This window comes from Bubalus kerabau, chromosome 12 (genome assembly GCF_029407905.1).
Source record: "Bubalus kerabau isolate K-KA32 ecotype Philippines breed swamp buffalo chromosome 12, PCC_UOA_SB_1v2, whole genome shotgun sequence".
Lineage (NCBI taxonomy): Eukaryota > Metazoa > Chordata > Mammalia > Artiodactyla > Bovidae > Bubalus > Bubalus kerabau.
In genome coordinates, this window is record NC_073635.1 from 32162090 (window position 1) to 32188036 (window position 25947).

The window sequence follows — 25947 nt, forward strand, 5'->3', positions numbered from 1 at the left end:
GTCAAGCTTGAGGGAGGAGAGAGAAAGAGCCAGGGAGAGGGGAGAGGAGCCCCGGAAAAGCAGCAAAAGTGGAGAAGCCGATAGGCGCGCCCAGGTTCCGCGGGGTCTTTCTCTCCTCGGAGCCGCGTGGGGCTCCGACTCCCGCGCCCCAGCGCTCGGTGCGCTGTTCCCGCGTGGAGCGCCCGCGGCGGGGACCTCTCCTTGCACTGCCACACACAGGTGTGGCAACTCCAGGTCTGCCTAACCTTGCCAGGCGGGAGGCCGTCCAGTCCTTCAGGAAGAGTCGCTGGCCCCGGGTTTAGGAGCCTTCACACTCCTTTTATCGTGACTATCTGGCAGTTGCAATTGAAGTATTTTTCAAACCAGCGGTATTTACAGGGGCAAGACTGGGCTGCTCCGTGGAGCCTGGGACCATATCGGCCTATGAGGTAATGGAGACATAATTGGGGAACAAGGTGGAATTAGTGTCATCCCGAATGATTTAGTGCCTCATGTTAATTTCACTGGGTTTTGTTCGAAGAGCAGTGGAGTCACTCGCCTTGCGGAGCAAGCTGCCGTCAGAAAAGATTCTTTTCGAGCATTTAATCAAGTTCAAGCACTCGGCCCTTGAACGTTGCAGGAGCAGCTTCACGTTTCGGCCTTTGAAAAGGTATCGTGATGTTATTGCTTGTTTTGCTTCTAGAAGCGGCGGGTTTAGGAAATGACTTGGGCGGGTTCATCTGTGAGGCCGAAAAGACACTGACGCGCTCCCCAGGGACCCCGGCGGCTTCGCGGTCATCTCGAAGGTGCCAGCCAAGCGTCGGGTCCCGCGGGCGTTCCTGGCGCGGACCCCTGTGCCCAGGGTGTCCGGCGCCGTCCTAGACATCTGGGGACAGTCGGGGGAGTCGCGGGCGCGGAGGGGGCGGGCGGTGGGACGGCGCGGTAAGAGCATGGAAACGGGGAGGGAGCCTGCCTGCGCCTCGCCCCTCCGTGCCAAGGACACCGTCTCGGAGGCGCGGCTCGCTTCCCAGGGTCGGACTTTCCGCCCCCGGAGCCGGGCAGTGGAGGGCCAGCCCCGTCCCCTTCCCAGCTTCGGGCGGCCCCCAGAGCTGAGTAAGCCGGGCGGAGGGAGACAGCAGGGATTTCCTGAGAGCGAAGGGGAGGAGGAGGGGAGAGGGGCGAGGGGCAGGAGCCCGGAGCCAGGACCCTGAACCTGCAGGTCGGTGCCCCCGGGGCGCCGCCGCCCGCGCCTCCCCACGCGCGCTCCCGCCCCCGCCCGCCGCGGCCCCCGCCCACTCCCGAGCCGTAGGGAGTCAGGTCCCGGAGGAAGAGGGTAGGTGGGGAGGCGGATGAGGGGTGGGGGACCCCTTGACGTCACTGGAAGGAGGTGCCGGGGTAGGAAGTGGGCAGGGGAAAGGTTAAAAATCGCCCCCGCCCTCGGCTCCTCTTCATCGAGGTCTGGTGGAGGCTCGGAGCGCGCCGGAGCGACACTCCTCCTGGCTCCTCCCAGGCGGCGGCGGCGGCGGCGGCTCGGAACCGGCTCCGGGGCTGGAACTCAACGGCCAGAGAACGCCGGGCTCCGAGGATTACCAGGGGAAGTGGCTGTCTCTCGCTGGGGCTGCGGAGAGGGGCGCCCGGGGAGCAGGGCCGGCGGCGGCGGCGGAGCGAGAAGGAACCGGCTGCGGTGGGCGCCAGCTAGGAGCGCGGGCACGGGGCGAGCAGGCCGCGTCGCGCTCACCATGGTCAGCTGCTGGGACACCGGGGTCCTGCTGTGCGCGCTGCTTGGCGGTCTGCTGCTCACAGGTGAGGCGCGGCTGGCCCCCCCGCCCCCGGGGGGGGGGGCCGGACAGGGCTCCGAGGGGATCGGGACACTAGTTGCGGTTTAGCCGCCTGGGGCCGTGATGTCCTTTCTCCTCCGGCAGGCCGTCGGGGTGGGCGCCCCCGGAGAGCCGCTATTTGGGGTCCGCGAGCATCGCCGCGCTCGGCTCCGCGCTAAGGCGGCCCCTTGGCGCCTGGAGACCTCCCGCAAGCCAACTGACCCCCACCCCGGTTCTGGGCTCAGGGAGTGCCGTGAGCTCGGACCTGCCAGACATCCAGAGCCTGTTCCCAGAGGGTCTGGCCGGGTCCGCGGGGGTCCCCCCGGAACAGCGGCTCCGAGGATGCCTGCGAGGCTGCCCGGGGGCTGGGCGATGTGGGGCACTGACGGCGACGTAGCGTCTCCGAGGGAAGGAGGTGAGCCCTTGGGGAGGGGATCGCGTGCCCGGCGGGAGCACACAGATCCCAGGAGATGGCGACAGCTGGTACCCTTCGAGCCACTCAGGGCTCCCGAGCCCGCGCGTCTCGGGGAACGTTCCCCGGCGTCGACTCCTCGCCGCCGCTAGTTGCTCGCGGGGCCTGAGCGCGCTGCGCGCAGCCAACCGGAGTGGAGACTCGGCCAGGGGTCTACTCGCCCAGGTCGCTGACCTGAGTGACCTTGACCGCCGACGGCAGTCGAGGACCCAAATCCCGTTAAGTTTCAGAATTGCAAGTCTAGTTTTTTAAGTTCTGAAAGGAAACGATTTGGAACAAAAGATGCGATTTGAGGAATCTGTGAGGTCCGCGCCTTTGCCCGGTGTTGGGGAAACTGGCGGCGGGACCCGAAGGTTGCCCCCGGGTTAGTGTGGAGGTAGCCCCCAGCGGGGCGCCAAAACTCGAGGGCATTTAGGGGCTCGAACTCGCCGTTTCGGCTCAGTGGCCAAGATCCCTAGTTCAGCCTCGGTGGGCGCAGGGAGCCAGGTTTTGGAGCGCCTGGCTTTTAATCGTCCTGGGGCAAAGATATAGTATGAACTAAAATGCAGTAACATAAAATAAGTTATTGCAAAGATTCTTGAGAAGGAAAGCGAGAGGGCTGGCATATATATTTTTTAATGTTTGTTAAACTCAAAAGGTAGTAACAGTTAAATATTCTTTCTCAGTGGGAAGGCTAGTAATCCTTCAGTTTCTAAATAACAAGTAATGCTTCCAGTTAGATGGATGAAACTGTTAAACCGAGAGGCAAAACGGATTCGTAATTGGAGAGAACGCGCTCTAAACTGGAAGTGTTGCTAAAACAACTATATTAAGTGGAGTACTGCTTTTTTACCTCAAAAATACATTTGGGGGTTTGCAAAGTCACGATATTTTGAAATATAATTGCTTGGAGCATTTTAATTACATGAAGTCCATCTGTCTATTATGTAAAAGTAAATCTAGGTAAATTACTGTGAATCCAAAACATGGAGGAAAATGTATATGGTTTATTGGATTTTCTGCTTCACACAGATTTATTTTGTTTCAAAAACTAGCAAAGGATAGCTCGGTTCATGGTTAAAAGCAGCTTAGATCCGTGGAAGCTTTTCCGAACCGCAAGTGAGATTCTCTTATGATTCCTCTTCATTTTACTTAAATGAGGCAGAAATCTTGGAACTCTTTTGTGAATTAAAAAAAAAAAAAACATTTTTATACATATGTGTTATAGGGAGAAAGCGGGAGAGAAACATTGGCATGGTGAGAATGTCTTCACCTGCGTGTACCGGAAACGTTTTATCAGCTGCTGGGGTTTCTAATTGCTAATGGGGACTTTGCAAACCTCACAGGCTTCTCCCCAGGGTGCACAGCTGTCTCCCTGTAAGATAATCAGCTACCTAATTTCTAAACTTCATCAGGGCTTTCAGACTGACGAAGGGGCTCCTGTCTAGGGAACGGTGTCTAGATAGGGGCCAAGTTTCTGTTCTGTGGATTTTTCAGGTCCCAGCTCTGCTCACTATTGGGTGCTATGTAATTTTATGAGTTATTAATAGTGTGTGGGTGTGCACTGAGATATAAAATAATCAGAGGTTCTTTAATACAGAAGAGAACGGCCTTCCCCTGCAAAAAATATATTTACCTTCTTCCAAATATCCTGGGAAATAAAAACACATCAATAATTCAGATACTTCCAGGTCCTCTTTATTGCAAATTCTTCCTCTAAAGAGGATACTAGTCTTCATTTCTCCAGCTCACAATCTCATTTTCATATTTTAAGGCACCACACCTTTGCGAAAGCCACAGACCCTTTTGGTCAACTCCCCATTTTTCTTGCATTTTTGAGCAGCTAACATGTACAACTTGCTACAACTAATTGGAAATACCTCACTCGCAAATTCCTGAGGGGAGCTAATGATATAAAATCAAAATGTACATGACAAAAATTCTCATTTCCAAAATGAATGTAACCTTTCAAAAGCCAACTAATTTGCATAGCAATTTTTCTTGTTTTCACCAAAGTTTATGAAGCCACACTTTCTTGGTTTTGTTTTCCCAGAATTGCACGTTTGGAATGTTAATTACATAGCACCTTTGGTGTTCCAAATGATGGATCACATTGCAGATAAATTGTAGGTGGTCGCCTACTCTAGTTCCTGAATACTTTGACCTTGTTTATTTACTATTTTAAGTTTTTTCTTTCCCTGTTAAATTCTGTGATAGGCTATCCAGTTGCTTTTCCAGTGTCAACTACAAATTGGCACATGCCCTGGGTGCTCACCACCTACCTCCACAAGGATTAAATCATGTGCTAATGCAGCTGCTGACCTTCAACACCCCCTGAAGGAGTTCAGGGTGGGAGAGCATGAGTGAGGCACCCTGTGCTGGGGGAGAGACCGGCAGGACAGGTCTTCAGGTAGTTAGATATTCTCAGGAGCCGATTTTACATTCCCAATTCTTGTATCTCTCCATATCTAGGTAATTACTAAAATCCTTCATGCTGATGACTGTTCCTCGTGACCAGCAACAGCTTCGTGAGACTAGTCGAAACCTTCTGGAAGAATATGTGGCTGGTTTCATGTACTCCCCTGTCACCAAAATTCCATATATACTGACCTTCCGCCCTGCTTCTTGGGAGCAGTTTCTCAGAGCTGTCTGAGGTGCTGTCTCCCAGGCTGCAGTCCTCACTTTGTCCTAAATTAAACTTAAACTGGCAACTCGCATGTAGTGCATTTTTTAAGTCGACGTTAGCAATAAGTCGGTTTTGTGTTTTCCTATGTAAAATTCAGATGTTAGGATAGGTGATTACTTCTAGGGAAATTTCGCCAACTCTCAAAAATCAATGAATGATTCCAGGAAATAGACCAAACAGTGTCTCTTTTTCTCCTTCCCTTAACTACATTGCCTGTAGAATGGGTGATAAGCCCTGCGATGCCAGAGCTGGGGCTGAAAGGACGATCAGACTTTACTCTGCTGTTAGTAATCATGTTGGATTTGCTTAGTCACTAGTGAAACACACCTGATTCCAGCTGATTAGCTTTCTCTTTATCAGGTTTCAAAGAACTGAGCTGTTTAGAGGATGCCCAAGGCCAGTACTGATCATGATCTTGGGTTTTGGTTTTTTTTTTTTTTCTGGCACTAACAGAATCTTAATGAAATAGAGTCTGATTCATAACTCTAGTTCCATGATCTCTTCTAAGGAGACCAGTCATTTAAAAACCCATATATATTTCTTGGCTTTTTAATTAATCCTATTTGCTCCCCAAATAACTTAAAAAGAGTTTCTGATTTCAACAAGGATGCTAAACCTCTTATTTAAGCATGAACCTATTTTATATGACTTTTTAGAACAGACCAAAGAATCGCTTGGTTTTTAATCAAGGAGATAGTCTAAATCTCCTTTGAATGTATACAGTATAGAAATTCAAAATGATATTGCCCCCAAAACAGTTTTATATCAACAAATGGTGTCCTTGAGGAAGGTTACCCAGTTGATCACAAAGTTTTAACCAGTGTTTACTCTGGCTTGGGAATTCTGCACAGCAAGAACAAATAACAGTGTAAGTAGCTTCTGTAGAGCTTTAAATTGAGATGTACATGCGAGTAAGTGTGAGAACAGAATGAAGGAAACTCTCTTGGCACCAGGGTGTTAAATGCAGAGCTGGCTGGCATTAGTCTGGTCTTGGTTCAATTGCACAGGTTAGGAGTTGGATATCAGGTAAATATCATAATTTTTCATTGTGGCTACGGGAGGAAGAACATTTGAAATAACACCGGGCTTAATTTTTGTTAAGTAAAAATGTGTCATCAGGAATGGTTAAAAACATCTGCTGGGTTTGGTTTAAAGGACCTCGTGGAACAGTCCGTTCTGTTCTGTTGGCCTCAGTCTTCTGGGGCGGCTTGCAAGGAATGACAAGATCTCCTGCCAGATGCTTTCCAGGTTCATTGTTGATTCCTCACACACTTGGGTGCCTTGGAAATTGCATGCTGCTGATGAAAGGACTGGATTTTTATACCAGATTGAGGGAGGGGAAGGAAATGGGAGGAATGGGGTGATGGAGGGAGGGCTTGAAAGGAAAGCCTCTGGCTTAGTATCTGGGACTGCAGGGGGGTTTCATTAAGGAAATGGTCCCATTGAGTCTGCTGAAGATAGTGGACTAGATTTCCTGCATTGCTGCTGGGCGGATGTGGGGGGATGTCAAGAATTCCTGGGGATTTCCCATCAGTCTTGGTAAAGCTGGCTGCCGGAGAGCCATGTCTGATTATTGCTCCTTTCCTTGATTTTGAGCTCCTTGAGAGATCTGCTCTCACTTCACAAATGCATGCACTGTGAGTGCTCGGTGGGACCATCTCTTTCAGAGATGAGCAGTTTAATGGGTTTTTTTTCAAGGTCAACAGCTGGCTGGTGGCATACCCAGGAATAGAACCTAGTGTTCAACTGACATATAACATTTCTTCATTTTTGTATTTCCTCTACCCCAAACAAAGTAGAGATGGTCAAATATGTGTGTGCTAAGATTTCTTTTTAAACGTTGGCATCTTTTTTAAAAACCTTATTTTTTTCTCATTTTATCAAATGTATTTAAGTCTTCTTTCCTATTATCAATACATGAATACATATTTTTACTCACATAAAATTAGGATCATATGAACATATTGTAGTGGTAGATGTGTGTTTATATGCCTCCCAGTGGGAAAAAAAATCTATTTAAATTGCCTTTTAAACTTAAAACATCATTCATATTTTAGCGCATCACCATTAATACTTTACAATAGTAGTTTTAATGACTGTGTAGCGTTTCATGGTATGGCTGTGCTGTAATTTATTAAACTAAGCTGGCATCTTTTTTTTAATATGAGAAAACTTTCAAGTCCCTAAGGAGTTTAATTAAGAATATCAACATGATGGCTGCTTATAGTAAACTGAAAGATTTGGTGAGAAGACTCCTGTTCCTTGTGAGCAGTTGGAATCCCCCTTTTGAACTGCTGCGGCTTGAATACTTGTGGCTGTGGCCCTGGCTTCATCTCTCACCACTTGCCTCCACACACCCCGTGCCCCAGCCACACAAGCTCCCCTCATCAAAGAACTAACTCACCGTTCTTTTGATGGGCTTTCCACTTTTCGTGCTGTTTGCTGGAAAGACCCTTTTTTCTCTCTCTGCATCTTTTCTTCCCCTGCCTTCAAAATTCAGCTGAGAAATTCCTGGCTCAATGAGCTCCTTCCTGTAGCCCCAGACTTAAGAACTGGTTTCTTCTACTGTTTGTAGTCTCTTCTTATAGCCCCTGTGTAAGCCCCTCCTCCTGTTCTCATCTTGCATGGTTAGTATTCTGTTCATGTGTCTGCCCTCGCTCTTTGGAGTGGAGAGCCCGTGTCCTAGCTCTCCTTAGATCCCTGGTGCCTAGTTTCATGCCTGGCATGGATGTGCTTAGTAAATGTTGGAATAAAGGAATGAATGATGTAGCCACAATATCATTTCAAAGAAGAAATTTCTCTGGCCAGCTATGAATTTATTCCGGGTCATCAGTACCCCTGCCTTTCGTGGAGCTCAGTTAACAGTGGATTCCTTGAAGAAGCTATTTCTCAATAGACAATATTTGAGTAGCTAAGATCTGGGAAATGAGTTGGGATGTTCAATTCTGAGATTGAGATGCCTGTGTCCTGTGAGCTCACCGGTTCAGTCACGATGCTTCCCTGAGGCCTCTGGGCCGGCAAGGCTGGGTGGGGGGGTCCGTGCAGCCCTTCTGTCCCAGCCTCTGTGAGAGGCCAAGCCCTCCTTTGTCTTTGCCCCACAGTGCTCGATACCATTTTTACTGTACTACAAGCCACAACTATTTATTGCTTTAACTTACTTGTTCTTGGATAGACTCAAACCTGAGTCACTGGGTGCTGCACCCTGTTGCAGATCTGAATGACAAAGACACACTCAGAACCAAGCCTCTGTTTTGAAGGAGCCTCTATGCTAGTCGCCTAGCTTCCTCTTTCCTTAGAATAGGTCTTCCTCAACCATTGACGCACATGGGATCCTGGCAGGATCAGCCTACTAGGTGTGAAACGTGTTCTGAAAAAATCCGGAATGCCCTGATCCAGCCTCAAGCTGGTACCTCCCTTCCCCAGCTCCCATTCCCAACTCCATCCTCTGCACATGCCCACAACATGCTTCTCAGAGTGTGGTCCATGGCCCAGCATCCCCTAGGAACCTAGTGAATCAGAGCCTGCGTGTTAATAAGCTCCCCAGATGTGGTTTTGCACATTAGAAATGGAGAAATACTGATTTTAGTAAAGGGTTCTTAGCTCTGATGTCAGAGTCTCACTCTTCTTCACCAATATCTTAGTGATGATCTTGACCTGTGTGACCAAGCAACGAGACCCGGGCCTGCCAGGAGCCTCTTCCAGGTCCCATGCTGTTCTTGGGCCCTGTCTTCTGTTGGGACACCTGTGACCTACTTCAAGACTTCCCTCCCGCCACAAACTCTTAGATTTAGCTTAGACCTGTCATCAGAGCAAACAGGAATACCGCTGTTCACCAGACCCTGGGTCTTAGAAAGTAAGGGCCTGGTGAAAAATACTATATAATACAATTTTAAAAAGGCATTAAATAGCTTTTGACCACAAATAAAAGTTTTACAAGGCCTTTGCTTCTGAAACAAAGTCACTTGGTGTAAAAAGCTGGGACGGTGGGCATCGCTCTCTGTAAGCTGTTGTCAAGGGCACGTCACCGGCCCATCATGCTGTCCTGCAGAAGATAATACACCTGTGTGCGTCCTACTGGCTTGAAATGCCAGCCGCTTGCCTCCTTCCTCGCCTCATTTATTGCAGATCTTGGCAAACGCTTTTGCCTTCTCACAGGTTACCACCATTGCTTACAGGTCCTTTTCTTAGCCAGGCTGTCTGTCCTTCCATTTAACCAGTGTGAATGTGTTTCCTTTCAAACCACAGACCCACCACCCATGTGGTCAACACAAGCAAAGTGTAACAGTGATCAGGTTCTTTTGTGAAAAAGAGGCCTGAAGTGAACCTTGTACAAATGAAAAGCCTTGGCTTCCATTATATGCAGATGTGAAACCCCTTAAACTCAAGGCCTCCTTTGGCAGGCCTTGATCAGTAATTAGGCTTCCAGCAGTTTTGTGGAAACCCTTTTCTCTAGGGTCCCCAGCTTTGACTCAACATTAGAATCATATGGGGAGCTTAATTTTTAGAATCCTCTCGTCGTGGCTGCACTTCTGACCAATCCGATTGATCATGAGTTTTTGAGTGGGACCCAGGCATCAGTCATGTCAAAGCTCCCAGGTGATTCCAGTGGGCGGCGAGGTTAAGGGCATCATACTATCATGATTCAAACCACCTGGAGAGCTCGAAGGGCAGTGCTGGGCCCTGATTCAGTAGGTCGGGGTGGGGCCCACTATCTGCACTTCTAACTAGATCCCTGGTGGTGCTGAGGCCTGAGGCAGAGACCACGCTTTGAAAGTCTGTCTTTTCTGACCAACTTGACTCTGTGTAACAGGCTGTAGGTTCTTCCACCTCACTGCAACTGAATATAGCCGATATTAACATGTGATTGTGGAATCTAGAAAAATGGTATTAATGAGCGTATTTGCAGGGAAGGAATGGAGACACAGATGTAGAGAGCAGACTTGTGGACGCAGAGGGGGAAGAAGAGAGTGGGACAAATTGAGAGAGTAGCGATGACATATATACACTCCCATGTGTGAAATAGCTAGCTTGCGGGAAGCTGCCTGTACAGCACAGGGAGCCCAGCCTGGTGCTCGGTGATGACCCAGAGGGGTGGGAGGGGAGGAAAGCTCAAGAGGGAGGAGATATATATATATATATAATTTTATATATATATAAAATTATGACAGACTTGCATTGTTGTACAGCAGAAACCAACACAATATTGTAAAGCAATTTTCCTCCAATTAAAAATTTAAAAACTCCCCGCCCTAGGGGTCAGGTGAGAGGCCTGGCCACCTTGGAGGTACCTGCTCCAGGGCCAATCTGGAAAAGGCACTAAATTAAATCATTACTGGACATCTAGCAGGGCTTCCCAGGTGGTACAGTGGTAAAGAATCCACCTGTCAATGCAGGAGATACAAGAGATAGATGCAGCTTCGATCCCTAGATGGGGAAGATCCCCTGGAGGAGGAAAGAGCAACCCACTCCAGTATTCTTGCCCGGAGAATCCCATGGACGGAGGAGCCTGGGAGGCCACAGTCCATAGGGGACTCGCAAGAGTCGGACACAACTATTACTAGACACCTAACACAAGGTGAGGAAACTGTATCTATGAGGAAGAGTACATGTTAGCAGAGGAATTCTGGGATACAGTGCTTGGGGTGAGCAGGTCTGTTTTGCAGAGCATCGTATGTGAGTTAGGAGCCAGGACTGAATTGCTGGTCTAGACAGTGAGATTACCATAGTCTTCCTTCTCTGACTCACACCATGGGACACTCAGCCTGTCCTCCACAGAAATGTGGGTGCATGCCTACAGAGTTCTTGGAAAGATACCATGCTATTGACCTGACCTCCACACACACGCCGTGGTCCAGCCCTGCTTCCCTCTAAGAAACCCTGCACGAGATTGGCAGAAGCCTGGCAATGCTTTGTGTGTCTGACCGAGCCCCTGTGTCTGAATTCCTCTGCTGGGACCAGCGTCCCCCTTTGGGTGGCTGAATGGTTCCCTGTTGGAGCAGTATGCTCTGCTGACTTTGGGACATGCCAGGGGTCTGTTCCCAGGGGTGAGCGAAGTCGCTGCCCTGTTACAGACAGAGCTGCCCTCATGCCAGGCAGAACCATGGGTGCAGGGACCCTTCTTGTGAAACTCAAGAGGGTAAGCTGCTGCTCCTCCCCCAGGGCATCTCGGGCCACCTATAGGGCATTTTACGACCCAGTGTTGTGTGAACTCTGGACACTTTCGGATATGGAAAGAGCATACCCCTTCCCTGTGGGTGAATCACTGCTTCTCGGGCCTGAGTCATGATAGCATTTGTATCTGTCATGTCTTGCCACATAGCAAGCTGCCCCCAAACATTACAGTGGGCTACAACAAGAATCCGTTAGTTCTCATGAGTGCGTGGGTTAGAAATCTGGGTGTGGCTCAGCTGGGTCATTCATGCAGTCATGGTCCCCTGGCTTTGCAGCTGGCCCCAAGGCCCTGGCTGTCATGGGGCCTCCCTCCTGCACTCAGCCTTTGCTACCCAGTCATCTAGCCCGGCCTCCTTCCTGGGGGCGGGAGCCATCTGAACTGGTGACAAAGCCTTGGAACCCCTACAGTGCCATTCCTGCCACACTGGGATGGTCAGAGCCGTCCTAGGTCAGAGGGGTGGGGAATTTGATTCTCTCTGGACGGGAGTTGGTGCTGAGGCTGTGGGCGCAGTCCTCAAGGAGACAAAGGACAAGAAGCTGCTGCTCTACTTCAGGCAACTGATGAATGAAAATGTGGATTAAGCAAGAACTTTTTAAACAGTGTAAATTTGGAAACCTTCTTTGTAGGTTGGAAAAATCTCAAGTATATCCTGTATCCCTCCTTACAGAGAGGTCTCATGTCCACATCTTCCCAAGCCCGTGAAATATTTTTATATCTTTCATAAATCTAGTTCATTAACTTAAGGTATATAGAACCTGAAATGATGATAACTTGGATTGTTAGCTTTAGATATGAAAGATTAGTTATGTGCCTGGAGTTGATAAAATTATATCAATGAAGGAGGGGAAAGTGCTGTTTAGTGCTTAGCCCTTCTTTTTAGTCTGCTAAGTTGCTTCAGTTGTCTACAACTCTTTGTGACCCCATGGACTGTAGCCTGCCAGGCTCTCCTGTCCATGAGATTTCCCGGGCAAGAATACTGGAGTGGGTTGCCATTTCCAATGAGAAAACTGAGGCTTAGGTAAGTTAAGTACTTTTCCTAAGATCACAGAGTGCCTAAGAATTAATACTTAAATAAAGTAAAGATGGGCCTCTCTGGTGACTCGGTGGTAAAGAATCCACCTGCGAGTGCAGGAGCTGCAGGAGACATGGGTTCGCTCCCTGCGGTCGGGAAGATCCCCTGAAAAAGGAAAGGACAACCCACTCCAGTATTCTTGCCTGGAGAATCCCATGGACTGAGGAGCCTGGCAGGCTACAGCCCATGGGGTCACAAAGAGTCAAGCATGACTTAGCGAAATTAAATACTTCCCCTGAATTGGAATCATTTCAGTCTGGTTCTGTCAGACCCCAAACCCCCCTCCTCTTAGCATGCCTTACAGCCTAAAGAAAAGGGGAGAAGGGAAAGAGCATGGCTGAAACTGTGCTAGTCTTTCTCCTCCTTCCAAACCATTCTCTCCTTGGAGCTTTGCCAGCTCCAAAGAATGTGAGACTCCACTGCGACTGTGGCCTTTGGTGGCCCTGGGAGGTTCTACTGCTGTGTGCAGCAGACTCCATTAAAGGCTCCTTTAAGACAGAATTTGCATTATCTGGGTTTTCTTATCATGGGCTATTCAAGGCCCTTCCAAAAAATTCAAGTCAGAGAAGGATCTCCAAAGCCATTAAGAACATGACTCTCTATAGGCTCCCAAACTCCTCCCACATGGAGCTCTAAATGACCTGAGCCTGCACAGGGGGACGGCTGAGGCCGGTGGGTGCTTTGATTCCTTCGCATCAGGTTGGTCCCTGGACAGGCTGGGCTGCCCTCTGCCGGGTTGTTTCTGGGAATGTCTGCTTTTTGCATTTTATATCCCAGAAACCACAAAGACCTGGAGCTTTTTCTTAATGAAGCTGCAGTCAAGGGGAGGACCCTGATGCTTCATGAGCTGGGGCTGGGGAGAACTCTATCTTTGGGGGCGGAATGTGCATGTCACCATGAATCTCTTGAGAAATGTCCATCCGTTTGCACACTTTTAACTTTGTTTTATGAATGGAAACCACGGATGTTACATTCTGATGGAGTGTCCGGGCCAGGAAACCTAGATCTTTCTGATTTTGAAATCAGTACTCTCACCACCAGCAATTATCTGGAAGATCTTGAATGATGAAATCTAGGAATTAAGGAAAAGCAAGGAGTTTGGTTTTCAGTGTTTAGAATAAAATGTTATTGTTTCCCTGTGGCTCTGTCAGTAAAGAATCCACCAGCAATGCAGGACACCTGGGTTCTATCCCTGGGTTGGGAATATCCTTTGGAGAAGGAAATGGCTACCCACTCAGGTATTCTTGGTGTTCTGTGTTAAGATTAATAAGCTGTTATGGGGCTTCCTTTGTGGCTCAGCTGGTAAAGAATCCACCTGCAATGTGGGAGACCTGGGTTTATCCCTGGGTCAGGAGGATGCCCTGGAGAAGGAAATGGCTACCCACTTCAGTATTTTTGGTGTTCACCATTAAGAGTAAAAAAATTGTTATGGCCCATGAGAAAAAGACCACTGTCCAAGGGCATTGTGCTAGAGCGAGTACCCATCAGTCTGGGATGGCCACGACCCCAGCTCTGCAGTCCCTGTTTGATTGACAGTCCTTGTCCGGTTAGCAAAATGGTAGTGTTTGTTTAAGGCCTGAGTCTCTTCCTTAGATCATTTCTTTCAGACATTCAGACCTGCAAGAAGGCAAGGAAAAGAAAAGCACATTTTACTTCTTTTTGATCTTTACTTAGGGATACTGTTGTTTTTTTTTAATTAAAGTATACTTGATTTGCAATGTTGTGTTAATTTCTGCTGTAGAACAAAATGATTCAGTTATACATATGTGTACATTCTTTTTCATATTCTTTTCCACTATGGCTTATCCCAGGATATTGAATATAGTTCCCTGTGCTATACAGTGGGACCTTGTTGTTTATCTATCCTATATATATAATAGTTTGCTTCTGCTGACTCCAAACTCCCATCCTTTTCCTCCTCCAACCTGCTCCCCTTTGGCAGCCACCAATCTGTTCTCTGTGTCTGTAAGTTGGTTTCTGTTTTTTTAGATAAGTTCGTTTGTAGCATATTTTAGATTCCGCATATAAGTAATATTTCTCTTCCTGACTTAACTTCACTTAGTGTGATAATCTCTAGTTCCATCCATGTTGCTGCAAATGGCTTTTTTTCTTTTAATGCTGAGTAGTATTCCATTGTGTATATGTACCACATCTTCTTTTTCCATTCATCTGTTGATGGGCATTTAGATTATTTCTGTGTCTTGACTATTGTAGATAGTGCTGCTATGAACACAAGGGTGCATGTATAATAATAATTAAGTGAAAGTGTTAGTTACTCAGTCATGTCTGACTCTTTGCGACCCCATGGACTGTAGCCCGCCAGGCTCCTCTGTCCATGGAATTCTCCAGGCAAGAATACTGGAGTGGCTAGCCATTCCCTTCTCCAGGGGAATCTTCCCGACCCAGGGATCAAACCCAGGTCTCTTGCATGGCAGGCAGATTCTTTACTGTCTGAGTCACCACAGTGCTGCAGTGAACATAGAGGCACATATCTTTTCAAATGATAGTTTTCTCTGAATATGTGCCCAGGAGTGGGATTGTTGGATCATATGGCAATTCAATTTTTAGTTTTTGAGGAACCCCAACACTGTTTTCCTTAGTGGCTGCACCAACTCACCTTCCCACCAAGTAGTGTAGGAGAATTCCCTTTCTCCACACTGAGAGGGATATATTTTGATACCAGAATATGAGCATGTTTACTCGAATCTGAGGGGAAAAAAAAAAAATCCCGTTCTGCCACCTAGAGAGGAGTTTTATCTCCTGTTCCAAGGAGACAGTAGAAAGTGTGATTGAAAGACTGCATGGCTTGGATGAAAGTTGTAAGGAGGGGGACCTATATACTGTTGGATTTTTAAGATGGTTTTCTTTTTCTAAGTTGGCATTAGAGAAACTGAAAATATATGTAAACAGGCAGAGAGGCAGCCATATATTGGAGGGGATTGCAAACCATCTTAAAAGGCAATGTAAACCTATGTTACATTATTTCATCTGTGCTTAATGGTATTGTTTTCTTCCTGGAAAACTCCAACTCTCTTTTCCACTTATGGTCTCCTGCTGGATCAGATTTTTGTTCTCTGTTGTTATTTGGAAAGTTTTATAGCTTTGAAATCTTCTCCATAGGGAATTCTGCTAGAACTAGAGAAGGGGGTGGGGGGAGAAGTATGGGAGTTGAGGAATTGTATCGCCCTAGAATGGAATTTGTGTACCTACAACTTTTTGCAGTGAAGGAATATTTGACACGTATTGTAATATTTGACACGTATTGTTGGTGTATAGATTAGACGTGGTTCTACCACTCACTTCCCTACCCCATTTCCTGTTCTCAAAGCTGGTAAGTGAAAAATAGATTAAGTCCAGCATTTGCCACACAAAGCCACTTTGAAATACAGGAAACTCCTATGCAAGCTAATTTTCAAGAATTTCAACTTTAGTCCTTTTGGCCTGGATATTAAATGTAGTGGTTCTATATCCATGTAGAGAGGAGTAGTAAAATTCTAACGAGTAGAAACAGAGTTGTTGATTTTTAGTGTGCTTTATGGCAAGCAGATGGCACGGGATCGCTTAGCTGGACTAATTCACTCACCATTTTGGAAAAGTAAGTCCAAACTTGGGAGGGAAAATTTCTTTAAAGAAACATGTTTTCTGACAGTGTCTTGGAACACTATCTCTTCTGCTCTAGTTTCACAAGGGAAAGCACGGACCATATTGAATTTAATTCTCCTGATGTCTGTTTCACCGCCAGTCATCATTTGAGGTCCATGTCAACCTCCAGCGTGAATTTGGCGTGCGTGGAGGACTCTTTTATTTTAGAGCACTTTTAACATACTCAAAATCTGCTCAAGTGATTATCGTCGACTAACCCATTACATTTTATTTCAAGATAGGAACATGGTTGTATTTATTGTGCTATGTATTGACCCTTGAGTAAGTGTGTCATTTTGTGATGTGAACTGAATTTTACTGAAATCACTCACTTATGTTAGTGAAGAATTCGTGACTGTCTGTACTCAAAACGTGTCCTTTAAAAACAAAGGGCACCTAGCTTTGAGATGATCTCTGTTTGTTGACTTAGATAATCTTGAACACGTGGTGGTGTTCACCTAATCCATTTCTCAGTGACTCATGTCCTAAGGGGCCACTCAGCGCTGAAAGCCCTTCAAGAAGAACGGCTGGTTTCTGCTTCATCTTCACAGCTGTGAATCTTAGCTGGTCAGGCTTCCCAAATAGCACAGAAGACAGTTGGTCGGGAACCTTAATTTGTAGGTACATTAGATCAGATCAGATCAGTCGCTCAGTCGTGTCCGACTCTTTGTGACCCCATGAATTGCAGCACACCAGGCCTCCCTGTCCATCACCGACTCCTGGAGTTCACTGAGACTCACGTCCATTGAGTCAGTCATGCCATCCAGCCATCTCATCCTCTGTCGTCCCCTTCTCCTCCTGCCCCCAATCCCTCCCAGCATCAAAGTCTTTTCCAATGAGTCAACTCTTCGCATGAGGTGGCCAAAGTACTGGAGTTTCAGCTTTAGCATCATTCCTTCCAAAGAAATCCCAGGGCTGATCTCCTTCAGAATGGACTGGTTGGATCTCCTTGCAGTCCAAGGGACTCTCAAGAGTCTTCTCCAACACCACAGTTCCAAAGCATCAATTCTTCGGCGCTCAGCCTTCTTCACAGTCCAACTCTCACATCCATACATGACCACAGGAAAAACCATAGCCTTGACTAGGCGAACCTTTGCTGGCAAAGTAATGTCTCTGCTTTTGAATATGCCATCTAGGTTGGTCATAACTTTCCTTCCAAGGAGTAAGCGTCTTTTAATTTCATGGCTGCAGTCACATCAGTGCAATCTAAACATAAAGGTGATGCTATGATTGCTGCCATTGTTTTCGCCATCTTGGATAAGAACATTTGTGTTGAAAACCATTTCCCCATGGCTCTGGATCATCCATGGTGTAGGCTAGGAAAAGAGATGAGGAGGGACGAGTTAAGTCCTGGCCAAACTGATCCAGGAGGAGAAGCGGGTGGCAGAGGATGAGATGGTTGGATGGCATCACTGATTCAATGGATGCGAGTTGGAGCAGACTCCTGGAGAGAGCGAAGGACAGGGAAGCCTGGCGTGCTGCAGGCTGTGGAGTCAGAGAGTCAGACACGACTGAGCAACTGAACAACAATAAACTGGCCATATCCAGTCATTTTCTTTTATTCCCCTTGTTTAGCGTCCATCCCATGTCTCTTCCATGATTTCAAAAAGCACAGTGTGACCTAGGCATATCCTCCAGTGAATGTCCACTTGTGCCTTTTTTTCCGCAGTAGCAAATGAAGTCAAGTAGACCCCAGACTTAAAAAAAAAAAAAAAGCCTAAACCAGGGCATTGGAAAGAGACAGTAGGGTTCTCTCTTCTCAGCAAAGAAGTCAAGGAAAGCAGAGCTTTAGAAGCAAGAGAATTAAGAGTAGTTGATAAAAGAGAACAATTGTATGCAAAGTAAAGATGGGTTTTAGAGGGTTTGCAGATTGGGAGGAGAGAGACCCTGGTGTTTCCTTCAGCAAATACACACTAATTCTTCTGGTCTTAGCTTCAACATCATTCTTCTGAGAGAGTCCTTCACTCCCAGGACTTGATGCCCTCCCCCGACTCTGGTACACTTCCCTCTAATCATCCACTAAGATAACGTAATTTTACATTTGTAAAAAGCTATAAGTACAAAATTATATGCATCCATATATACTTAGTTATCTGTTATCTATCCTAAGTTATAAACCCTTTAAAGAAGTGATCTTGTTCTTACTTTTTATTGTATCCTTCTCTTAGGGTATGTTGCTATTGTTCAGTCTCTGAGTTGTGTCTGACTCTTTGCAACCCCATGGACTACAGCATGCCAGGCTTCCCTGTCCTTCACTATCTCCCAGAGCTTGCTCAAACTCATGTCCATTGAGTTGGTGATCCCATCCAACCATCTTGTCCTCTGTCATCCCCTTCTTCTCCTGCCTTCGATCTTTCCCAGCATCAGGGTCTTTTCTAATAAGTCGGCTTTTCACATCAAGTGGCCAAAGTATTGGAGCTTCAACTTCAGCATCAGTCCTTCCAATGAATATTCAGGGTTAACTTCCTTTAGGATTGACTGGTTTGATCTCCTTGTTGTCCAAGGGACTCTCAAGAGTCTTCTCCCACACCAGTTTGTAAGCATCAATTCTTCAGTGCTCAGCCTTCTTTATGGTTCAAATCTCATATCCATACATGACTGCTGGAAAAACCGTAACTTTGACTATACAGATCTTTGTTGACAAAGTAATATCTCTGCTTTTTAACATGCTAGGTTTGCCATAGCTTTTCTTCCAAGGAGCAAGCGTCTTTTAATTTCGTGGCAGCAGTCACTGTCTGCAGTGATTTTGAAGCCCAGGAAAATTAAAGTCTGCCACTGTTTCCATTGTTTCCGCATCCATTTGCCATGAAGTGATGGGACCAGATGCCATGATCTTAGTTTTTTGAATGTTGAATTCTATGAAGATGTATAAGACCTTTTAGAACTAAATTCAAAAAAGATGCCTTTTCATCATAGGGGACTGGAGTGCAAGTAGAATATGTTAGAAATATTCAATGGAAGAATAAACGCTGAGGTTGTAGAGCAGAGAGAGCCTCAAGATGCTGGGGTGAGAGGAAGGGGGTGTCTGGGGATAGAAGTAGGGGGAAAAAACAAGGTTGGCTGACTGTAAAAGGGATGAGAAGAGGACATGAATGAGGGTGATGCACTGCCAGCTTCCTGGAATCGTGGATGGGAGTCTGACCCTTAACTTGCTCAATCAGTTTCATGTCCCAGCTGGTGGTTTCACTTTGTGGGGGCAGCTCCAGTTTTGGGGACCTTACTCCCTCTCTTCAGAGTTCTCCCCCTGGTTTCATGTAACTTCTGCTTCTTGGTTTTGGTCTTGTCCTTCAGAATGAGCTGATTCATAAGTTATTGTAAAGCCTGTTGGCACAGTGGCAAAGAATCCACCTGCCAATGCAGGAGACGCAAGAGATGAGGGTTCAGTCCCTGGGTTGGGAAGATCCCCTGGAGGAGGGCATGGCAACCCACTCCAGTATTCTTGCCTGGAGAATCTCATGGACAGAAGAGCCTGGTGGGCTCCAGTTCATGAGACTGCAAAGAGCTGGACACACTGAGCACCAATGCATATGCACTTAAAGTCTGTTAGGCCAATGGCCAACGGGTGATAGAAATTGGTGTTTGGTTTTATTTTTTTCCTCCATCAGGCGTGTGATATCTTGGATGATCGTAAAGATGAAGATTCTATACCAACTAGTGCAACTGTATGAGTGAAAATGCCCCAAGAATGAAAACCAATTTTCTTCAGGTTTTAGATGCAAATGACTTTAAAATCTTTCATGGATATTTGTAAGGAAGACTCTAATATCACATATTGGAGTGAAAAGCCTTCAGTCAATTATTTCTTTTAAAATCGAGATACTTCCAGTGGCAGCATACTGCTTTTAATTGGTTCCTTTTCCTTCCAGAAGCTTGGCTGTCAGCAAAATTTGTATAACACTAATTCCATCTGAGATAAAGAATTTTTTTTGACGTTTGTAAAATCTTAGGAAGGCCAGCTATTACCCATACTTCCTATGTAAATTGAGTCGTAAGAAAACATGAGAATTAAAGCAAAGCAGAATTGAAAATAACTGTTCAGTCAATGTACCCATCACATTGTCTACGTAGGATTAATCTTCAAAATATGTGTAATGAAAGGCAATTGTATTCCAAATTGTTTAATTTAGAAGGAAACTGATTTTGACAACAAACACAATGGTCAGGGACAGTGTTTAATGAGCCTTAGAAAGTGTGCTAACAGCTTTCCAAACCTCCATTCCCCTGTGATGGATAACTTTATTGCACACTCTTGGCCATTTAAATCTCAAGGGTCAGAGGGTTTGTATATGTTATTGGTAACAAAGACAGAGATCTCTCAACTTTTCTCTTAGTGAATTTATAAAACACCTCCTTTATAGACAGTCCAAAGAACTCCAGAAAAAAATGTGTTTTGTGTAGTTTAGATTTGAGAAACAATCAGAATAAGCTTGAAATTAACATCAGGACTTTATCACACTCAGCCTTCCAATCTCATTTTATTTCTCCCCTGTTTTTATATGAAAAACAAGTGGTGGTGTGTCATTATTTGTAAGAAAGTAGAAAGTCAATGTATAAAAAGCATGGACCAAACTTTGAGTTAGGGATAACAGCATTTTCTGCTTTTTCAGCTCGAGTTTAAGGTATACACTTGCCTGCCTTTCTTCATTTTATGATGTAGTTTTTTAAAAATTATTTGGCTGCACCAGGTCTTAGTTGGGGTTCACAGGGTCTTTGATGTAGCACATGGGCTCTTTTAGTTATCGCACTCACATTCTTAGTTGTGGGATGTGAGATCTAGTTCCCTGACCAGGGATCAAACCCAGGCCCCCTGCACTGGGGACACAGAGTCTTAGCCTCTGGACCACCAGGGAAGTCCGTATGATACAAAAATGTTAAGGCATCATTTTGGATTTGAAATTAAAACGTCAGCATGATATATATATATTTTATAGTTAGTAGCATTCTTGGGCTTTCCTGGTAGCTCAGCTGGTAAAGAATCCACCTGCCATGTGGGAGACTCCGGTTCAATTCCTGGATTTGGAAGATCCCCTGGAGAAGGGATAGGCTACCAACTCCAGTATTCTTAGACTTCCCTGGTGGCTCAGCTGGTAAAGAATCCGCCCGCAATTCGGGAGACCTGGGATCAATCCCTGGATCGAGAAGATCCCCTAGAGGAGGGCATGACAACCCATTCCAGTATTCTGGCCTGGAGAATCCCCATGGACAGAGGAGCCTGGGAGGCTGCAGTCCATGGGGTCGCAAAGAGTCAGACAGGACTGAGCGACTAAGCAGCAGCAGCATTCCATGATATGTTCTGTTTTTTCCAGAAAGACCTGTGTATGAACCTGAGGATTATAGTGTTACATAATAGGTTATACACAGTGGGTCAACTAAAATTTAAAGTTCTAATTCCCGTCCTTAAACTTTAGTTATTCTATGGCAAACTCCTGCATTGAATCAGTAAGATATTTCCCAGATCTTCTCTGTGATGCTTTCCTTTCTAAAGGAACCCAGAGGGATCCATGTAAATAATATGCCCTTGAATTCAGGGACCCTGCAGCCATTGCCTGCATAGATGCCCAGAACTTTGGCACTGGACAGTAATGCACACAGAGTATTTGGTAAAACGTTTGGTGGTAGACCAAAGCATAGTCCTAATGCCACAGGGAATAGGGAAGACTCTAGATCTTACATTGTGGGTTGCGTGCATACTGTCCCATGCTCCCAGACTAGTAATTGTTTGTTTACAAAGAATAATATGGAGGATACCTTTAGCTGAACTGAAACTTGTAATCCTAAACCATTCAGAGGTTAGAAGGCTAATATTAGGGCCTTTTATTAATATGATAGCTATGCCTAATGATGCAACTTGCTCCCTGTGCTCCAGGATCCACCAACTGATGAAAGAGGAACAACAACAGGAAAATCTTGGTTGTTTCCAGTAAGCCAAGTATTTGTACATTACATGAATGTTTATCGAATTATGGTCCATATATAATGGAATATTACTCAGCCATAAAGAAGAACACATTTGAGTCAGTTTGAATGAGGTGGATGAACCTAGAGCGTATTGTACAGAGTAGAGTAAGTCAGAGAAAAACAAATACCATGTATTAACACGTGTGTATGGAATCTAGAAAGATGGTACTGATGAACCCGTTTGCAGGGCAGCAGTGGAGATGCAGTGGAGATGCAGACAGAACAGACTTGTGGACACAGAGAGTAGCGTGGAAACATACACACCATATGCAAAACAGCCGATGGGAATATGCTGTATGACAGTTCAGACAGGTGCTCTATGACAACCTAGATGGGTGGGATGGGATGGGAGAGAGGTTCAAAAGGCAGAGGACATATATATACCTATGGCTGATTCATGTTGATGAATGGCAGAAACCAACTCAATATGGTAAAGCAGTTATCCTCCAAATAAAAATTAATACATCAAAAAAAAAATTGCACCTCTACTGAGCCTTCTGTTTTTCAGGTGTTTATAACCTGAAAATTGATATAGTCTGGCCTGAAATAACTTGTAAATCGACATGAATGATAGCATAATATGACTGGTGCTTGTAAGCACCTTTTGTGAGAGGTGTCATCCCCAGTTTTCCCAGTCTCTGAACGGTGACATTGGGTAAGAGCGGAGGCTGCCGGGCTGTCTGCTTTACATGCATTTCCAGCTGCTGGTAGAGCTACAGCTGTGCTGAGCCCTCCCCCTAAACCTTCCTCTCTGCATGCTCAGGGTGTTAAGAGCATTGGTTCTGTTCATCTCCTTCTGTGTAAGCAGAGGAAAGCCCACCATCTTCTCTGAGTGCTTTGCGAGCTGTGTCTCGTGCCCCGTCCACCAGATCTTGACCCTTGCTCCAGGCCTCTCAGATAACTCCCATGACATCGAATGGTAACTGGAAGTGACATCTCGTTAGACAACCCTGGGGAGGCAGTGTGTGGGCTCCCTCGATGAAAGGACATCAGTGTGGGAGAGCGTTTCAGGGGAAGAAAGGTAACTCCTCGGCCGGCAGGAGATTTCTCACTGACCAACCTTCATTAACTCTGATGTCACATGAAAAGGAGGTTGGCCTGGGTACAGGTCATGGGGAGGGTAGACTCCTGATGGTAGCCGGTGACAGGCTCTATGATAAATGAATGCACCCTGTTAAACCATGACCCTCCGAGAAGCCAGTGTCAAGTAAAGAGCTCAGAGAGGTACCCCTGAAGATGTGCCCCTCGTAAACGCTGACGGTAGGAATGTCCATGTCAGTAGAGGACTTGGGTCAACGTCTCAAACCACACAGAATTTTTTTCTTTTCTGTAACGTTTATAGAGTTTAAGGAAAAATGAGTAAAGTCCATCAGCTGTGCGTGGATGGAATGAAGACCTTGGCCACCTAGGGGCTAATACTATGGGGTGCTTTGTGCCTTGGGCTGGAAGGCTATTTATGGGTTTTGTTGACTGACAATTAAAAACTTAAATTGTAAGACAGCTTTAAAACAAATTATTCAAATAAACATCTGTATAAGGTTGTGTCAGTGGTCACTACTGAAATGAAATTATTTTTTTCACTTGTCTTTTTTTACACTTGAATTCAAGACATATAACCTCAGATATGCAGATGATACCACCCTTTTGGCAGAAAGTGAAGAGGAACTCAAAAGCCTCTTGATGAAAGTGAAAGTGGAGAGTGAAAAAGTTGGCTTAAAGCTCAACATTCAGAAAACGAAGATCATGGCATCTGGTCCCATCACTTCATGGGAAATAGATGGGGAAACAGTGGAAAGAGTGTCAGGCTTTATTTTTCTGGGCTCCAAAATCACTACAGATGGTGACTGCAGCCATGAAATTAAAAGACGCTTACTCCTTGGAAGGAAAGTTATGACCAACCTAGATAGCATATTCAAAAGCAGAGACATTACTTTGCCAACAAAAGTCCGTCTAGTCAAGGCTATGGTTTTTCCAGTGGTCATGTATGGATGTGAGAGTTGGACTGTGAAGAAAGCTGAGCACCAAAGAATTGATGCTTTTGAACTGTGGTGTTGGAGGAGACTCTTGAGAGTCCCTTGGACTGCAAGGAGATCCAACCAGTCCATTCTGAAGGAGATCAGCCCTGGAATTTCTTTGGAAGGACTGATGCTAAAGCTGAAACTCCAATACTTGGGCCACCTCATGCGAAGTGTTGACTCATTGGAAAAGACTCTGATGCCGGGAGGGATTGGGGGCAGGAGGAGAAGGGGACGACAGAGGATGAGATGGCTGGATGGCATCACTGATTCAATGGACGTGAGTTTGAGTGAACTCCGGGAGTTGGTGATGGACAGGGAGGCCTGGCGTGCTGCGATTCATGAGGTCGCAAAGAGTCGGACACGACTGAGCAACTGAACTGAACTGAATGCTATAGAAATGACTCTTAGATTTTCTATTAAGGCATGGAGATCAGATCATTTGTATTTCAAATCTGATGATCTAGGGATAACATTGGGTAGCAGAAACTCTAAAGCAAGAAGCCAGTGATTTCTTTTTTGTGGGTCCCTGTGATAAAATAGTTTCATGTAAAGATGAAAAAGAAAATAGTCTCTGGGATTACCAACTTTCTACAAATTAGGTGTATCATTGCTGGAAGCAGCTCCCTAACCCAGAAGATCAATAACGCAGTTACTGTAATCTAAAATATCCTGTATTTGTCCATCTAAAAGTCACAGTCCTATCTCCGCCAGGGATTAGTCAGCAGTGAGTGAGAGCTTTGGCTGTTGCTGAGCACATGTTGGTTTCTGACTCCCAGCATGAAAGGAGTTCTATGTGCCTAAGACTGAAGGTGCAGTAGCCGCACACACCCTGACCCCTCTCATTTCTACACCAACCTCCCACCGCACCTAACACAAACTTCCCAGAGAGAGACGCGTGTGCATATGCGCAGATGCCTCTGTATGTGTGCACACACTTTCATAAACATCCTTTCATTTCTTTAGATCCTTCCTTGATTTAAGGCCAGTTGATTTGGGGAGAAAAATAACATTTAAGAAACCAATATTGCTTCTCACTGTGGGACTCACTTGAGTTATGCTGCTGTTGTACAAATTCCCATGCCATCCCCATTTTGATATAGTCTCTAGGCAGATAGAACAGAAGCCCTCTGGTCTTTCCCCATCATGCTAGAGGTGACAGAAAATGTACTTTATGATGCCTCCGGTAGCGTGTGTGCCTGTCTGCTACCCCAGTGCTGTAATCTTTAAGAGTCATTCTGACTAGTGTGATCAGTTATAAAGGACTCCTCGTATTATCTGGCAAATACTTTATGAGAGGCAAGACACAGAAATTAAGACCAAGAGTTAACTTTTTTAACAATTATTAGAGCCCTGTAGGCATTAGCATCTCAAACAAAAGTTTTGGAAGTTTCTAGAAATTTTGGTTTATTTGCGACTGCATTCTTCACCTTTTTCCCACCCCTGCCACCAACCAAAAAGATTCTGAGATTTAGTCTATGAGACTTAAGCTTTTAATAAGCTACATCTTGAGGAAAGAAAGTCTTCTTTTATTATGAATTATGTTTAATTAACCTCATACAACCTTGGTAAAGGCTCGTGATCTTAACATCAAATTTTAGAAACATGATACTTGGGGATTCATATTTAGATAAAGAGGTCATTTATCATGTAGGATTATGTACTATTGAAAATGTGGTATGCAGAATCAAAGACAGATGCATCTCATTTGAAATGAACTTGATATACGAAGCTTTGCATTAAAAACAAATACATTAGAAATCAGTCATTTTACTATAAAAGGAAATACCAGTAGATTTCTTCCAAGAGCTCTAGCGACATAATTTTGTGTGACTCAATTTGTTAAAATTACAATTTAAATAGTTAAGATTCCATATGCAATTTGAAGCAATTTTAAATTAAAATTAAAGAATTGCAATTTGGGGAAACAAGCTGTGTTTTTTGCCGTATGTTTGTAAATCTTCTAATACATAAGTAATGATGTTACTGAACAAGAAGGAAAATTGTTTTTCTAAAATTAGCCTTCTGAAGCTGTAAATTGGAGAAACAAAAGTTCAAAATTTAACACTGATGAGGTTATATGTAGCAAAAAAGTTCAAAATAGTGCAATGGTCAGCATAACGGTGATTATTTCCGTCATAAGTTTTTTTTGTTG

At 45.5% G+C, this 25947-nt stretch overlaps 1 protein-coding gene across 2 annotated transcripts in view; it reads left to right on the forward strand.

The window, feature by feature from the left end:
- The first annotated feature begins 213 nt into the window (after positions 1-213).
- Positions 214-25947, forward strand: part of FLT1 (fms related receptor tyrosine kinase 1) — a 205066-nt gene continuing 179332 nt past the window's right edge. The window contains exons 1-3 of one of the 2 annotated variants that reach the window (XM_055542466.1): positions 214-428; positions 521-649; positions 1436-1782. In XM_055542466.1, coding sequence (XP_055398441.1) covers positions 424-428; positions 521-649; positions 1436-1782 — 481 coding nt within the window. In that variant the 5' untranslated portion in view covers positions 214-423. Of the gene's footprint in view, positions 429-520; positions 650-985; positions 1093-1435; positions 1783-25947 lie in introns of those variants that run through there. The other variant, XM_055542467.1, reaches the window with a different exon arrangement.